Source organism: Pelodiscus sinensis, chromosome 2, assembly GCF_049634645.1.
Source record: "Pelodiscus sinensis isolate JC-2024 chromosome 2, ASM4963464v1, whole genome shotgun sequence".
NCBI classification, from domain to species: domain Eukaryota; kingdom Metazoa; phylum Chordata; order Testudines; family Trionychidae; genus Pelodiscus; species Pelodiscus sinensis.
This window is the reverse complement of record NC_134712.1, coordinates 130620238-130638111: the sequence shown is the minus strand read 5'-3', so window position 1 is coordinate 130638111 and position 17874 is coordinate 130620238. Positions and strand designations below refer to the sequence as shown.

General features: G+C 48.4%; 1 protein-coding gene across 4 annotated transcripts in view; it reads right to left on the bottom strand.

The window, feature by feature from the left end:
- RETREG1 (reticulophagy regulator 1) overlaps window positions 1–17874 on the bottom strand; it is a 139046-nt gene that overhangs the window by 28375 nt on the left and 92797 nt on the right. For all 4 annotated transcript variants that reach the window (XM_075921450.1, XM_014579878.3, XM_075921451.1 and 1 more), the window contains 2 exons: window positions 8191–8317; window positions 4601–4685 (listed from right to left, as the gene is read on the bottom strand). In XM_075921450.1, the coding sequence (XP_075777565.1) occupies window positions 4601–4685; window positions 8191–8317 (212 nt within the window). The remainder of the gene's footprint in view (window positions 1–4600; window positions 4686–8190; window positions 8318–17874) is intronic.

Below are 17874 nucleotides of genomic sequence, written 5' to 3'. Positions count from 1 at the left end.
CGTACCATGGGATGACCAGGTGGCTGCCCTGCAAATGTCTTTCAGGGAAATGCCCTTGAGGAAGGTTGTTGATGCTGCCATTGCTCTTGTAGAATGTGCTTGGGGCTGTGTTGGAAGTGATAAGCCCTTGGTAAGCCTGGGTTATGCGCGTGGTTATGAGTTTAGAAATACACTGGGACAATAAAGGCTCTCTCTTTAGCTCTTTATTTCCCAGCTAAAGAGATGATTAGGTGGTCTGTTTTCCTAAAAGATCTCGTGCCATCTATATAAAAGGCGAGGGCTCTATGGATGTCAAGTGTATGGAGAGATGTATCACGAAGTGAGGACTGATGCTTGGGATAAAAGGACGGCAGGATAATAGAGTCTTTGATATGAAAGGACGAACAAACTTTAGGTATAAATGCTGGATGAGGCCTTAGGACTACCCCATTTTTATTGAAGGTAGTGTACAGTGGTGTTGCCATAAGTGCTGATAACTCGCCGAATCTGCATACTGATGTAATTGCAAGAAGGAAGGCTACCTTCATAGTTAAGGTGCGCAAAGGTATGATGGCCAATGGTTTGAATGGTGATGTGGTTAAGGCCCCAAGAACAACGTTCCAAGAACATACTGGGGGAACAGGTTTACGAGGGGGGCTTAGGTTCACAAGGCCTTTCATGAATCTCTTGGTAGCTGAGTGGGCGAAAAGGGAGGTGTCTTCGATCAGTTTTCTGAAGGCAGAAATCACCGCTAGATGAACTCTGAGAGAAGCTGAGGTTAGGCCTGTGTGTTTTAGGTGTAGCAGGTAGTCGAGGACAAGGTGAAGTGGAGCAGAATATGGGACCAGCTGCTGTGTGGCACACCAGGAGGCGAACCTGCGCACATTTGAGAGGTAAGTATTTCTGGTTGTCTGCCTTCTACGGTGAATTAGTACGTTTTGAACCTGAGTAGAGCAGACGGATTCAAAAGGGTTCAGCCAACTAGGAGCCATGAGGTGAGCCGCAAGGTATGTATTTGGAGGTGTTGCAGTGTCCCTTGGTTCTGAGTGAGGAGGTTCAGGAGGGTTGGTAGCTGATATGGTCTGTATGGTGACATGCATCAAAGGAAGGGGAACCAGTGCTGACGCGCCCATGCTGGTGCTACCAGTATGACTGTGGCGCCATCCATTTTGATCTTCTGCAGAACTTTGGGAATGAGAATTGTAGGTGGGAAAGCATAGAGGAGAGGTCTGCTCCAGTTGAGGAGAAATGCATCGTCTAGGGAGCCCGGGCCGTGTCCAGCTCTAGAACAGTACTTCTGGCATTTGCTGTTCTGACACGTGGCAAAAAGATCTATTAGGGGAGTGGCCCCAGCGTCGGAAAAGAATATGGAGGACTCCATCGTGCAATTCCCACTCGTGCTCTAGAGCAAAATGTCTGCTGAGGAAGTCTGCATGAATGTTCATGATGCCAGGCAAGTAAGATGCCACAGGTGTTATGCCGTGGCGAATGCACTAGTTCCAAAAGCGGATTGCTTCCGTGCAGAGGGAGCCGGAGTGGGCTCCACCTTGGCAGTTCACATAATACATTGAGGTGATGTTGTCTGTGAAGATTCTTACCAAGGTATTGCGGATGTAACTGAGGAAATATCTCAGTTATGTGGAGTTGTGTCTCGGAAAGTGACCAGTGGCCCTGGATTGAAATTTTGTTCAAGTGTGCTCCCCACCCCAGAAGGGAGGCGTCGGTGGTGATGTGACACGAGGGTTGTTGTGAGTGGAAGGGCATGCCCGCAAGAAGATTCATGTAGTTTGTCCACCAATGGAGAGCTTGGATAACAGATGGCGGAGGGGTCACTGATCTGTAGAGGTTGTGCTTTGTGCGGTTGTATACGGACGCTAGCCAATACTGAAGGCTGTGAAAGTGTAGTCTGGCATAGCAGACCACATAAGTTGTAGCTACCATGTGACCCATGGGTTTTAAACAAGTGAGTATCTGGATGGACGGACGGATTGTCTCAAACAACTTCTATGAGGTCTTGGATGGCCTGGAACATCTGGATGGGTAAGTATGCTCTTGCGGCGATTGCATCTATGCGGGCACCGATGAGCCCAAGAATCCATCATTGGCATCGATGGAGAAGCCAACCCCACATCCAGGGAGGATGATGAGTACTCGTGTACCATCGAGTCCTCATACTCCTGAGGTTGCTCAGAGGCCTGGAATGGAGACAGGTAGCTCGGAGGGCCCTGATAAACAAGGGGAATCCTTCGAGGTTGACATCGCCTTGCCTGGTGCCAATCATCAGGGCAGCAGCGTGGGTGATGGCAGCACCTGAGGCCCATAGGGCCAGGAGCCCACAATGGATGGGGCATTCCCCTGTACCTGATGGTAGGCCCATAGAGTCCAGAAAGGCCACTGGTCCAAGTGTTGCCGCTGAGGCGGTTATGTCTACTTCACTGATTGGCCCAAGGTGCTTCAGTGGCACAAGCAGTGCTGGGAGCTGGAACAGTGCCGGGAGCTGGAGCGGCACCAAAACTGGGGGCAATGCAGCAGTGTGAGGCCAAGGACTGGGACTACACCAACTCCACATCATAGTCCGAAGAGTACTCGGACTCCAACCATGGCAGTGCTGAAGATGGGCCCAATGAACAGTGCCGGGAGGAGTGATGGACCATTGGCGCCGGCTTGTGCCAGTGCTGGACAGGCTGCAGTGGCATCAGGTGCTCCTGTGTCGCAGGTTGTGCTGCTGGGATAGGGATGCTGGAAGATGAGCGCTCCCTTGACTTTCAAGGAGAGCCAGTGCCACAGCCAGTGCTGGTACAGGCGTCTATGGTTGCTGCCCGGCCTGAGGTCTTTGGCAAAGAAGTAGCTGGTTATTACTTCAATGATCATCTGCCTAGGTCTGGTGCTGACATCTCAGTATGTGCATGGGACTGATCATGATGCGCCAAGGACTGTGAAGGTGTGCTCAAAGTCAATTCTATTAGATCTTGTGTTGCTTCAAAAGCGTCCAGTGTGGAGGGCTGATTAACGAGCACCAGCTCGTCCTCAGGGCTACACTCCTTGGCCGGGCTCAACTGGCCGCGTATGGGCCCAGGAGCAGCAGGCCTTGATGCCAATGCCAGTGCATCAGGGTGTCCTGACTGGGGGCACACCACAGGCACATGACAAGGTGGCCATCTGCCCCTCTCTCCTTCTTCCAGGGCAGAATGGTGATTGAGAATGGAGCTAGGTAGAAGCGCGTTTTGATCCCGTCAAGGCCCCAGAGGAACTCAGCGCCTCCACACCAACGCTGGTGCGCAGTGGGAGTCGGGTGCCGTGGCCGGTACTGATTGGAGCGCTGACACTATCAGGAGTATTTTCAGGTGCAAGTCTCTCTCTCGCTGAATCTGAGGCTTAAAACTACAGCAAATATTGCAGTTTGCCAGGACGTGAGCTTCATTCAGACACTTCAGGCAGAAGTTGTGCATGTCCCCACAGGGCATAGGCTTAGCACAGTCCACACTGGGCCTAAAGCTGTGAGGCCTTGGCATGCCCCAGATGCGGAATGGAGCGCACTGGGTGAACCTTGACCCAACACTAACACTATCTATGAAGACATCTACGATCTATAAATATATAACAACAACTTAATAACAGACTAACAGGGAAAGCAATTTGGAGAACCATGGACTCAACTAAGTGCTAAACTGTGAATACCACTGGGACCACACTAGCAAGCAACCAAGATAAGAGCTCCAACAATTGTCACATGTGGGAAAAAGGAACTGAGGGGTGGAGGGCTAGCAGGAGTAAATATGTGCCGCTCTAGTGGCGCCACTCCAGGAGGCTCCCCTGCTGGCCCATCGGGTACTGCTACTGAAAGTCTCCAATAATCTGTGCATGCAGTGCATACACATCTACATACAATGGTCATGAGCATGCACTTGAAGAAAACCTGCATTTATTTAGTTTGGAAAAGAGAAGACCAAGAGGGGACGTGATAGCCACTTTAAAGTACCTAAAAGTGTGTTACAAGAAGGAGGAAGAAAAAATGTTCCCCTTGAGCTCTGATGATAGGACAAGAAGCAATGGGCTTCAATTGCAGTAAAGGAGGTTTAGGTTGGACGTTAGGAAAAGCTTCCTAAATATCAGAGTAGTTAAAAACTGGAATAAATTGCCTAGGGAGGTTGTGGAATCTCCATCATTGGAGATATTTAAGGACAGGTTAGATAAACATCTGTCAAGGATGATCTAGATGATGCTTAGTCCTGCCATGAGGGAAGAGGACTGGACTTGATCACCTCTCAAGGTCCCTTCCAATTCTAGTGGTCTATGATTTTATGATACTTACACCAAATGACTAAGTGTTTGCAGAAGTTCTAACAGAAAATGTGTTATGGTAGCATTTATTTTTATTCATAATCATGTTTTATTTTGGCATAAACATGTGCCTGTCTACATCACTATCTGAAAGAGACTATAGTGTTGTGCAAATGTTTCACCAGAACTTTAACTAACAAACTTAACCTGATTGTCATACAAAACCATCATTGGTCAAGATCCATATACAGAGCTTATTTTTAAAACAGACTGCATGTTACACTGCATAATGAACATACAACATGCATATGACATGGCTAAAAAAAAAGACTATACTTACATAGAAAGTAGGAAAGTACAACTCCTGGAATGTAACTACCCACGATAGTGAAAAAAGTACACAAACTGCAGATCAAAAGGCAAAACTGAAAACAGAAGAGATCAGAGAGATGACAGTTAAAATGTCTATTACTATGACATTTAATATTTATACTTTATTATACAAACAGTTCCCAAGCAGGCTAATAATCTAGTCTAAAAGGACAAAATTGGAGATTTTTTCAATTATAATTTCAATACAAGTATTAAAGTAAACGTTAAATAAAATATTTTTCAGAGATTAGGCTATGTCTCAGGTGGTATAAAAATAAGGTTTCTTCCTTCCTCCTTCGTTCCTTCCGTTAATTACCTTCTGGTCATCACCATTGATAAAAGCTGGATACAGTGAATACAATGGTTTAGATCAGGCCTGCACACCTCGGAAAGCGGCGAGGGCCAAATTACTCCAAAGAAAACAGCTGCGGGCCGCAAGTAATGCTGCCAGATCCTCTCCCAGAAAATACCGAAAACGCAGGCTAAAAATTTTTGTCAAGCCAAAAAAGAAAAACAAGAAAACCCACCATGCGTGTCAAGATTTTGTTGAATAAATTCACACACAAGGGAAAGACTCAGTCACACACAAAGAGAAGAAATAACTGATACACGTTATAATATCGATGGGGCGTAGATTTTATCAGCTGGCGAGCTGTGATGGGGCAGGGCCACCCCATGGCGGCGAGGGCGACCCGCCCCACACTCCAACAATGCTGACCCCCGTGCTGCACGGGGAGCACGGCGTTCTGACAGCGGTCTGCGCTGCGTAAGCAGCTGCTCAGCCGAGAGGCATGCAGGGGGGCCGAGTCCTGGGGTGGGAGCTGGAAGTGGGGGCAGGGCCGCACACAGGCGTAGGGTGGGGCCAGAGCATGCGTGCGTCCCTGATGTCAGGGGGAGAGGCACAAGAGAGTGCCACATTCAAAAGGGGAGTAGAGGAGAGTGGAAGAGAGGAGGGAGGCAGAGGAGAGTGAAAGTTATTTCCGAAAGTCGTCACAGGCCACACAGTGAGCCCCTTCGGGCTGCATGCAGCCCGCAGGCCGTATGTTGTGCGAGCCTGGTTTAGATCACCATATTCAAAAGCAATTTGAAAACTACAATTTGGTTGGATTTTTTTAAGACTTGGGGCTGATTTTGATGATCATGAAAGGAAGGCACTGACAAGGTCTAGCTAAAACTAGATATAGTTACATCTTATACAGTGCTAAACCTTGGCACTTGTCAACACTATATAGTGTAGGTGTGGTCAATCATTTTTTATGAGATTTTTGAAGAGTTTAGAAAGTGGTCAAGGGCTGCACTCTTCCATGGTATCAATGGAGAAGGAGTGGGGTTTGAGATGGAGGTTGGGTAAGGTAATGAGGTACAGGAGGGGCCATGGGATCTGGTAGGGAGTTTGGGTAAAGGGAACTGTTGTGACCTGGGGCAGAGGCTTGGAGGGAGGGAGGGATGCCAAAGGCAGACTTTGACCAGGAGATGTACCTGGGTTTCTCCTGGGCAGTAGACCAGCAGATTTCTCAGGCAGGCTCCCTGTCTGCCCTGCCCCTGCCCCTGCCCCAGCTGACCGGGCCACGTGAACAGTGATGAGCCTAACGGAGTAATGGAAAGGACTGCTTTGTGTGCTGCCTATTCTAGAAACAGGCAGCTCCCATTGGCCAGAAGCCAGTCAACAGGATTGTGCTGGGAGCAGAGGCAGAGTGCATAGGCTCTCCTCCCTAATAAATAAATAAATAAATTAATGGAGATTGCCTATCTCCTAGAACTGGAAGGGACCTTGAAGGTCATCAAGTCCAGTCCCCTGCCTTCACAGCAGGACCAAGTACCATCCCTGACAATTTTTGCCCCAAATCCTTAAATGGCCTCCACAAGGATTGAACTCACAACCCCAGGTTTAGCAGGCCAGTGCTCAAACCACTGAGCTATCCCTCCTACCCTGGGCTTGTAGCTGTTCAAAGACAAACAGGGGCCCATAGCCTCTTTTCTGAGTGAAGTGAGGTGGGCGAGGCAGGTTAGATCCAGGGGCTGGGCTGGTTGGATCCAGCGCACTGGCTGTATTATGCCCAGCTCTGATAGCCCAGTTACTGCTCCATAGGTTAACTGAATTTTACAAATTGGAATGTATCCTCCCCCAAACTAAAGCACTTATTTTTAGAAAATTGAGAATTTACAAGCCTGTTAATCAATTTTATCTCCTCATTTAATTAAGAAGGAGAAGCACCCAATATCAGATCATATTTAATCTCTTATGCTCTTAACAACAATATAGTGCCATTGTCAGAGAAAGGGGAGGAGGAAAAAATTGAATGTACCTTTAAAATCAGTTTTGGCTAAATTGAGCCCTCAAAAACTAAAATATACTAAATATACTCAAAAGGTACTGCATGTTTGCCTTTTGCCCACTGGAGACCACTGTGGTGCCAGAACAAATGGTTGTGTTCATGCTGCTGACTGTTCTGGTACCACAGCAGCCTCTGGTGGGTGAAATAAGAAACAGTAGCACTTCTTAGGCAGAATGTATTTTTTGAGGAAAAAGTTCTGTGGGATGCAAATTCTGCATGTGAACAGTTGAGCAAAATTACCCCAGCAATATTTAATGACAGATGTGACAATGTACCAGGACCTTTTGGCCTTCTGCTGGAGGCCCCACTGCTTTGCTGCACCTTGCCCGAGGAAGGAGCAACATGCAAGGAAAAGACAAATGAAGATGGGCCTTCCAGGCCTACTTAAAGAGGCCTCTTGGAAGCAGCCATTTTGAAAACTAGAAAGATCTGGTCCTCCACTGACTAGAAGGTATAGTAACAACCTAAGCCCAGCAGGCTCAGATAATATTTTGTGCAGAGCCTTAGTAGGGCAGTCGCTGGGTGGGAAAGTTTTCGTTTGTGGCCAAGGGAGTCTGAGGACTAGCCAGGGTACAATTCAGGCCCCACTTGCATCGCTGAATTAGCAGGGAAAACTGAACTTGAAAATTTTGGCCCTGAAATATTGATAAAGATAAAGGGGTCAGATGAGAAGTAACAGCAATACATTTAACTGAATAGTATGTGGTAGCTGTTTAAAGGGTCTCTAGTAATGTGGTGAGTTCAAGTTCCCTCACCAATAAAACGGCATAAACTCTGAAAATGAGAAGAGTGGGGGAAAGAAGACTAACTTAAGCCCCAAGAAGGGGACAAGTCCTTCTTGGAAGCTTGAGCAAAGGGATGAACTTAAAGGGCCAAAAGCACGAGGGTGGACAGACTGTTCTGTTGGACACTTGTTCATTCTGACTGTATGACCTGGCTGGAAGGCCAAGACAAAGAAGACTGGCAATAATTTTTACAGATGGGTCACTAATAGAAGATAGGATACTTGGCTAGATGGACCTTTGATCTGACCACTGCACCAATTCTGGTGTTATACAGTGGCTGGCTGAGAATCCAGCAGCTATGTGGGGGAGGGAGGGAACTCTGCTGCCATAAACTTTTCTCTTTGGCGACATTTCTTCTACATGGATCCAGTTTGCTGAGATATAACACTTCCTGATAAAACAGGATACAAATATTGATTTTACTTTTTTGAACTTACCTTGCCAGGGTTTTTCTCTTTGAAATGTGACATTTCTTGAAGAAATACAAATAAATTCACCAATGCATCTGCAATACATTGGTTTATTCTGGGCCTGTAGTCAGGTTTGGAATTAATGACCTCCCAGCTGAATATAGAAAAAGAAAAATTTTAATTACAAAAAAACAGAGAAAGTATTACCTTGAATGGAATATTTTGCTCACATTATGAATATTTCATATTATATCTGAAAAAAGCTAAACAGAACCTGAACATTTTGAAAACTGATGTCTTTGATTTGTCCTACTGCTACTCCATAGAAATCTACAGTGCTTATTTTCTAGTTAATGAATTACAAAACAATCTCATTAAGTCTCCTTGCCAAGTGAGGTACAAGTCAAGAATATTTAAATATTGTTATATTGTTAAATATTAAATATATAATCACAGTATTTTCTTGTGTACAAACCACTCAATTTAAAGATTACAAGGTGGCAAGCACCAATCATATCATCAAACTATTTTCTACAGGTTTTAACTCTGGACGTTCTTTCTTAGCGTGTTTGCAAACCACCACTCTATTTACCCAGTTACATTCTTCTCCCGCCTCCCCCCATCCTTTGTCTGCCTTGTCTATTTAGATTTAAACTCAGAGAGGAGGTATTATTGTCTCCTGTTTTATGTTAGTATTGTGCACAATGAAACCTCAATCTTGCTAGAGTCTTTTGGGTGATATTGGAAGACAAGCAATTAATAACAGTTGGACATGATGATGAAAAGCCCGAGCAAAACATTTTGGAAAACACTAGATTCAGGTACAATTGTCAAACACATGCAGGTTACTTGACTTCTGAATATTTCCAATGTTTGGCTGTGTTTTCCAAAATCAAATCTTTTTCTTTTTTTTTTTTTTTTTTGGAATAATGAACTACTTGTACTCTTGGTTATAACCAGAGCTTGACAAACCACAGCGAGATCTACTCGCCAGCCCTGCACCACGCATGCAAGCGGGCAAACGGAGCAACCAACAGAAATTTACTCGCCATGGGTGAGTAGAAACAGCTGTTTGTCGAGCCCTGGTTATAACAATACTTAACACTCTTAGCTGGGGACCACATCAGTGATGTTGGTTTTTGTTGTTGTTTTGAGTCTCACTTTTGTGCAGTCCCTGATTTTTCTGTGGGTCAGTGGCCTCTGACCCAAAAAAAGTTCTTTGAGTGCTTGCTCATGTCCATTCCACATAGATATGTGCATGCCATATACAGATTGTTAGAGAGTTTTCCCTTAATAGTGCCCATTGGGTCAGCAGGGGTGTCCCCTGGAGTGACACCACTATAGTAGCACATATATACCCCCTGCTGGCTCTCCACCCCTCAGTTCCTTGTTATTGCTCCTGACGGTTGTTGGAGCTCTGCTCTCACTTGTTTGCAAGCGGGCTCCCAGTGGTATTTGCAGTTAGTTAGCACCTAGCTGAGTTTCATTGTTCTCCAAGTTGCTTTCCCTGTCAGTGTGTTATTAAGTCATTGCTTTATCTGTATAGTTAGTGTTCATGTTGTGCACCGTCCTGCCCCTGGGGCATGCCAGGGCTTCACAGCTATAAGCCCTTTGCAGGCTCTGCTAAGCCTATGTGATTTTTGCCTGAAGTGTCTGGATGAAGCTCACATCCCGGCAAGCTGAAAGATTTGCTGTAGTTTTAAGTCCCAGACCCAGCAAGAGAGACTCGTGCCTGAAAATACTCCTGATGGAGTCAGCGTTCCAACTGGCCATGGCACTGGAGTCCCGTAGCACACCGTAGCATGAGGCACTGGGTTCCTCTATGGCCTTAATGAGATGCCCTTCTACCTGGAACTGTTCTCAAATACTTGTGCTCCGTAAGAAGAGGATGGAAAAGGGCAGATCACCACCTTGGCATGCGTCCGTGGTGCACCCCCCAGTCAGGGCACCCTGTTGCAGTGGTGCTGGCCACAAAGCCTGCTGCTCCTGGGCCCACGAGTGGCCAACTGAGCATAGCCCAGAGGAGGAGCTGGTGTTCACTGATCAGCTCTCCATTCAGGACACTGTTGAGATGGCATGAGAGCTGATACAATTGACTTCAAGCTTGCCTTCACTGCCCTTGGTGCACCATGATCGGTCCCATGCCCGCAATGAGACGTCGGCACAGGACCCGGGCAGATGATCATTAAGACTGGCAACAGCTGCATCTTCAACAAAAGCCTCAGGCCAGCAGCACATACGGTGTTGCATTCGCCAGTGCACATACTGAGGCCAGTAACAGCACTGACAGTGGCCATGGCACTGGCAGTGAGGCACTCCCGGGACTCAAGGAAGAGCACAACTTCCAGGACCCCTAATCTGGTGGTGTAACTTGCAGCACCAGAGCACTTGATGACATGCCACCTATCTAGCACCCAGGCAAGCTGGCGGCAATGGTCCATTGTTCCTCGCAGAACAGCTCAGCGGCCCCATTCTTGGCACCGCCATGCGCTCTGATGAGGAGTTGGTGCGATCCTGGGCTTCGGCCTCACACTCCTGGTGCCACTGGTGGTTTCTGCACTGCTCCAGATCCCGGCAACAGTTCCAGGTCCTGGCATTGTTCCTGCTTACAGCACTGCTCACACCGCCACAGTGCCTTGGGCCAATTGGAGCAGCAGACCTGGACACCTCAAAGGCAACATCCGGACCAGTGACCTTTATGGACCCCGTGGGTCTCTCAACAAGTGTAGAGGAATGCCCCATCCACTGCAGGCTCCTTGTGTTCGGGACCTGCCCTTGGTCATGCCACTGCCCCGATCACTGGCACTGGACATGGGGACGTCAAACTGGAGGAATTCCACTAGGCCCTCGCTGGAAAGGGCTAGAGATCAGGGCCCTCTAAGCCACTGCACTCCATCCTAGGCTTCAGAGTGACCTCAGGGCATGAGGACTTGATGGTACGTGAGTATTCGTCATCCTCCCTGGATGAGGCCCTGGGGTTGACTTCTCCATCAATGGCAACAATGGATTCTCAAGCTCACCAGGACCTTCTCAAGAGTCTGGCACAGTCTAGCATGCAGCTTGAGCAGGTGCTATAGGATTTCAACCTGATGGTGGACATTCTCAACTTTGAGGCCTGGTTTTGTGTGGTCCTACCCTTGAACAAGATGATGGGCAAAATTACAAAAGCCCTCCGGCAGACACCTTTCTCCATGCTGCCCATGGATAAGAAGGCTGACCGGTGGTACTTTTTCCCCACAGGCAGGGCATAAACACCTGTTTTCACAGCCATGACCAGGCTTGACTGTGGTGCAGACCACTAACAAGTGCAACTGTGTAGCCAGACAGGAACCCCCCTTGTAACATCCATTTTTGCTTGCCTGGAGCATACAGGGCACACAGAGCAGAAGGCCCAGGCTGCTGTGACCATGAATGGCTGTAAACAGAGATATGCCAATTGCTGACCAAGAGGCTGCCAAGGAGTGCCCTTGACTCAAACCCATATTGATACGAACACACATCCATCCGCGGGGGGAGGAATCTCTCGCCCAGTAAAAAAATGTCTAGTACTCACAATTTAGTTATCTCTCTTGCAAGTGTAAATTAATTTGAAACTTGCTTGTAAGAACTGGCGCCACAAAATGGACCAGTAGAATTTGGCCTCTTAGATAAGAAAGAGGATACAGGCCCCCAGGGGTATATAGATGGGTCCAGCAGCACATTTTCTCTGAGTGTCAATCTACCATCTATCTGCTGGTCGGGTTAGGTGTTTGATCTCCCGAGGTTCCAGAGGGGACGCCCACCCCGTATTTGTCTTTCCTAGGAATTGAGAGACTGGCCCTGGCCTGACACGCTGGAGTTGAGAGGCACAGAAAGGGGTAAAAATTGTACCTGGATGTGGTCCTTTGCTTAAGTATATATATACATAGTGTTAGAGGTCTTTAAAGATTAAGCTGTCATTTGGTGCTATTATTTCTATGTTCTATCTTTACCTTTTTCCTGTGATCATTTTTAAGACATATATATTTGCTAGCATTTAAGAAATGGAGCAATAGCCATTGTAACCATATGCTTTTATAAGTCTTTTAATAAACCTGTAACTGTTTAAGCTTTAACCTGACTCCTCCAGTTGCTATAACAGAACCAAGCACAATTTAAAAGAACTTCAGCCGGTCATAAAGGGACAGACATAGGGAAAGCCTGGGTGTTTGGATCTGTGTCACTCCCAGGTGACAAGAGCCTTTCCTAGGCTGCCCGCTGCGAAGGAACCCCTGTGTTCTAGCAGCTAAAATCTAAGGTGTAATAAGCTCTTCCTATATAACGGGGCGTCTGTTGGCCTGCTGGCCACCCTCTGCGATGGGACCCCGGTCCTAGCAGTAAAGACATGGACGTTAAACCTTGTATCGGAAACACACACACACACACACACACACACACACACACACACACACACACACACTGCCCTGACGGTCGGCTGACAAACTGCCAGGGTCAACCCGGGCCTATCCCCAAGAATAGGAAGGCCAAGCAGTCAGACCTCTTGGGTCATAATACCTATACTTCTGTGGATCTTCTACTCAGTATTGCCAACTAAAAGGTGCTCCTGAGCTGATATGCTTTCAATTCGTGGGCAGTGATGGACAAATTTAGGGAGCTGTTGCCCCAGGACTCCAGGCAGGAGTACAAAGGCAAGGGTCATGTCCCGAGCAGCAGTCCACATTGCCTCGGATGCTGCAGATGCAGCGTCCTGTATTATGGTGGCCAATCTTGTCTTACAGAGGGGAACCTGGCTTCAAATGTCTGGAATCCCATCAGAGATCCAGAACACTATTCAGGATCTGCCATTCAAGAGGGCAGGCCTGTTTTCCAAGCACAGAGACACTAGCTTTCACAGGCTGAAAGGCACTAGGGCAACCATTAAATCGCACAGCATCCATACCCCAGCCCTGTAGAGATGCTTTCTCTCGAGAGCCCCCTCCTATCTATTCCAGCAGGGAATCAGGCCAGACTTCTCAAGGTGCAGGGGCTGCAACAATAACAGAAATGGCAGGTGTCTGTCCTGCTCCTCATCTGATAGAGGGGCAGGCCCCACAAACAAGCCCCAGCACCCCAGGCTGAGTCTTTGAAAGTTCAAGCAGGGACAGCATACCAGCCACAGGTCAGTGACCCTTTGCCAACAATTTATCCCCTTTCACGGCAGACTGCTGTGTCCTGGGCACAGTGCAAAGTGGATACTTCATCCCATTCCACTCCAATCCCCTGCCCGCCCACTTTGTCCCTCTTCAGGGACCCTTCTCACAAATATCTGCTAAGGTTAGAGGTGCATCAGCTCTTTGATCTGGGGCTATGGAAGAGGTTCCATCAGACCTCAGAGGCAGGGGGTTCTACTCCCGTTATTTCTTGATCCAGAAGGTCAAGAGCAGTTTTCATCCTGGACTTGAGGGGCCTCAATGCCTTTATAGTCAAGTCACAGTTCAAGACGGTAATGTTGGCCTTGATCATTCCATCCCTAGCCCCAGGGGACTAGTATGCTGCCTTCAATATCAAAGATGCTTATTTCTGTATTTTGATTGCACCTCCTCACAGGTGCTTCCTATGATTCATAGTGGGTCAGGATCATCATCAATTTATGGCCCTCCCCTTTGGCCTTCCTATGGTATTCACAAAACATATGGCAGTTGTTACGTTCCTGTGGAAAAGGTGGGTCCAGGTTTACCCATACATGGATGACTGGCTCATAAAGGCTTCCTTCCCTGCCCAGGTTTTGAAATATAAAAACCTTGTCAGGGAGACCTCTCTCAGAGTGGGCCTCATCTTAAATGAGGTCAAATCCACTCTGACCCCCATCCAAAGGATAGAATTCGTAGAGGCCTGTCTGGACCTGATACGGACTAGAGTCTCCTCACCCGTGGCTCGCTTCCTTGTGATAAAGGAGGCCGTTCTGTGGCTCCAGTCATTTTTCCATCACCTCAGCCCTGTGTTTCATGAGGATGCTATGATTCATGGTGGCATACACCCTTGTGATGCTACTTGCCAGGCTCAGGATGTGACGGCGCCACCTCTGGCTGGCGCAGGTCCACAACCCAGCATGTCAGCCATTTGATACCATGGTGACAGTGCCCGTTGACATGTTGAGGTCCCTTGACTGGTGGCTGTGCGAGGAGGTGGTCTGTAAAAGGAAGCCATTCCACAGCCCTTCCCTGTCCATCCAGTGGTGACCGACACTTCTGACACAGGCTAAAGAGCCCACCTTGGGGAACTACAAACTCAAGCTATGTGGTCATCCAAAGATCTTTCCCTCCGTATCAACATTATGGAGTTGAGGACTATTCACCTCATGTGGACTGTTTTCCTGACACAGCTTTGAAACAAGAGTGTTTCGATCTTGACGGACAACACGGCAGCAATGTTTTATAGAAGCAGACAGAATGGTGCTTGCTCTTATCCCCTGTGCCAGGAAGTCCTCCTCCTGTGGGAGTTCTGTGTCACTTACAACATGCACCTTGTGGCCTCTTACCTCCCCATGGCCAGAATGCATTGGCGGATCACCTCAGCAGGTCCTTCGAGGGGCACAAGTGGTCCCTCAAGATGGATATGGCTCTGTCCATCTTCCGCACATGCGGGTTTTCCCTCTTGGATCTGTTTGCAAACCAAGGCGACAGGAAGTGCTCCTGCATTTGCTCCCTCTTCAACCACAGTCTGGGGTCTCTGGAGATGCTCTCTTGGTTCCCTGGCCTTGGGCCTGCTGTATGCCTACTCTCCATTCCTTGTGATTCAAAAGATTATCCTCTGGGTCAGGGATTTCCATGCCTCCGTACCAACATTGGTACTATGCCAATGCCCCACCAGCATTGGTTCCTGGCCCTGTTCAATCTCTGAGTGCAGTGGCTCCTGGCCTTATCCCCTGTAACCAGACCAGATCTCTCAGGATTTCAGCAGGCTTTGCAACCCAAAATCTCCTGTCACTGCACCTCATAATTTGGTATCTCTGTGGCTGGCCACCATGGAGAAGCAGTGCGGAATGAGTTTCGGTGGTCCTTTTGGAGAGTCATAAACCACCTACAAGGGCCTCTTACCTGGCAAGGTGGAGGCGCTTTGTCCTTTGGCTGGAGGACAAGGGGAATCACTTCCTTAAGGAGTTGGACAGGGTAGATCCTTAGATACGTAAGCCCCTGCCCCCCTGGGACCTTAACCTAGTGCTCACTAGGCTCATGACCCCTCTCTTTGAGCCGCTGGCAACGTGCTCTCTTTGCATCTCTCCTGGAAGGTGTCTTTCCTCTTGGTCATCACCTCCTCCGGGCAGGTCTTGGAAGTGTGGGCATTAACAGTGCACCCTTCATATACAGTCAAGGACAAAGTTAGACTTTGCCCCCATCCTGCATTTTTGCCCGAGGGGGAGAAGTGTAAACTTGTCTTAGAAATATATCCTGATTAACCCTCCGTACATGGTCATTTTCAAAGTTTTTTTCAATCTGAATCCTCATGGTTCTGGGATGGGGCAGGCTCTACACACCTTAGATGTTAGGTAAGCTGTAGCTTTTTATTTGGATAGGACAAAATCTTTTTGTAAGTCCCCCCCAATTATTTGTGTCAATAGCTGACAGGATGTAGGGCTTGCCGGTGTCAGCCCAGCTTATTTCGTCTTGGATCACTTCCTGTATCAGGGTGTGCTATGAGCTGGCACATATGCCAGCTCTGCTCATCAGGGCCCATTCAACCAGGGCCCATGATTTTTCCGCTACCTTCATTGCCCAGGTGCCCATTGTAGAAATCTGCAGGGCAGTCACCTGGTCATCTGTGAATAATTTTGCAAGCCACTACACAGCCATATCACAGGATGCCAGGGAGGACACGATGGTGAGCATGCAATTTTGCAGTCCATCTCTCTGTAGGCTTTAAGCCTGCCTCCTTGAGTTTGGATTTGGACTCACCTATGTGGAATGGACATGAGCAACCACTCGAAGAAGAAAAAACAGTTACTTACCTTTCATAACTGTTCTTTGAGATGTGTTGCTTATGTCCATTCCACATCCCACCCGCCTCCCCTGCATTGGAGGATTCCGGTAAGAAGGAACTGAGGGGGTGGAGAGCCAGGAAGGGCATATATGTGTCGCTATAGCGGCACCACTCCAGGGGACTCCCCTGCTGGCCTGATGGGTATCACTAAGGGAAAACTCTCCCACAATCTGTGTACATGCATTTGCACACCTATGTGGAATGGGCATGAACAACACATCTCAAAGTTATGAAAGGTAAGTAACTGTTTTTTCTCCATCTCTGCTTTATCTCAAAGAGACAGCAGCGTGGGCAGCAGGCAGGAGGCACCAGTGGTCTGGGGGAAGCCAGCTTACAAGCTGGCTCCTTGCAAGCACCGGCTTCTGTGGAGACACCTGCTCCACACCCATCTGATAGAGAAGCAGTAGCGTGGACGGGAGGCTGGCTCTGCGAGAGCCGGGTGCGCGGCGTCTGATGGCAGCTGAAAGGGACACTGTGCGCCCCTTACAGCTGCCATCAAGCGCCCCCCCCATAGGTTGGCGTCCTGGGCAGCTGCCTGGCTCGCCCACCCCTTCGTTCGGCCCTGACCACTGCTACCATCACGCCAGGGCCTCATAACACTACAGGCTGCATTGCTCGAGGGAGAGTGCACAGTGGGGCAGAGCAGGAGTAGAGCCTGGGAAAGGGATAAGGGGTGGAGTGGGGCAGGGTCTGTGGCAGTGAGGGTTGCCTCAGACCCTGCACCTGTGGCACTGGAGAGGAGGTTGCCCCAGGCCCTGCACCCATTCGGGACAGCCCTGCTCAGGTGCCTCAATTTTTGGAACAGTCTTCCACTTTCTCTTCCTGAAACTTCCTCCTTAAACGCACTTCCAAAGTTATGTATCCTTTATGAGTCTTTTGTATTGAACTCTCTTCACCAACAGTCTTTGTACCTCAAAGTATATCCCAATAAAATCAATTCGATTATTTGAATTATGTACTAAAACAACTGCCCATGGAGCTCCCTGATACTACTTAGGGATGTGAACTAGTTGATTATCCGATAAGCAAAAACGTATTGGATCATCAGCAGGCTAGTGGACTAGTCGCTTAGACCTCCCCACACCCCCGCTGCCTCTATCAGAAAAGAGGCTGCAAGAAGGGGGGAAGAAGAGAGGGTGCTTCAAAGTGGCAGCGCCGCGTACAGTCTGGGGCCAGACACCAGGCTTCACACGGTACCGCCTCTTTGAAACACTGCGTATAGCCCGGAGCCAGCTAAGGTGCCCCCAGGCTGCATACAGCACTTCAAAGTGGCAGCGCGGCATGAAGGCCTGGATCAGCTGGGGATTCGCCCAGTGACCCTGGGCTCCTGTGTGGCACTTCTGCTTTGAAATGCCATGTGGAGCCTGATGCTGGGCTCCCTGCAGCATTTCAAAACAGCAGCACTACATGAAGCCCGGGATCAGCAGGGGAGTCCCCAGCTGATATAGGGCTCCACAGGGTGCTGCTGCTGTGAAACACCATAGGGAGCACCAGGCCAACTGTTGACTAATTGAAATTTAATATCCCTAATACTACTCAGGAACAAAACTATACAAATAACCCACCAATCCCCGGCCAGGAGTTTTCTATCCACTACCCAAGATACACAAACCTGCAAATCCTGGACCCATCCTCTCAAGCATTGGCACACTTACAACATGATTATCTGGCTAAACTGACTCTCTCCTCAGACCCTATGCTGCAAGCACACCACAC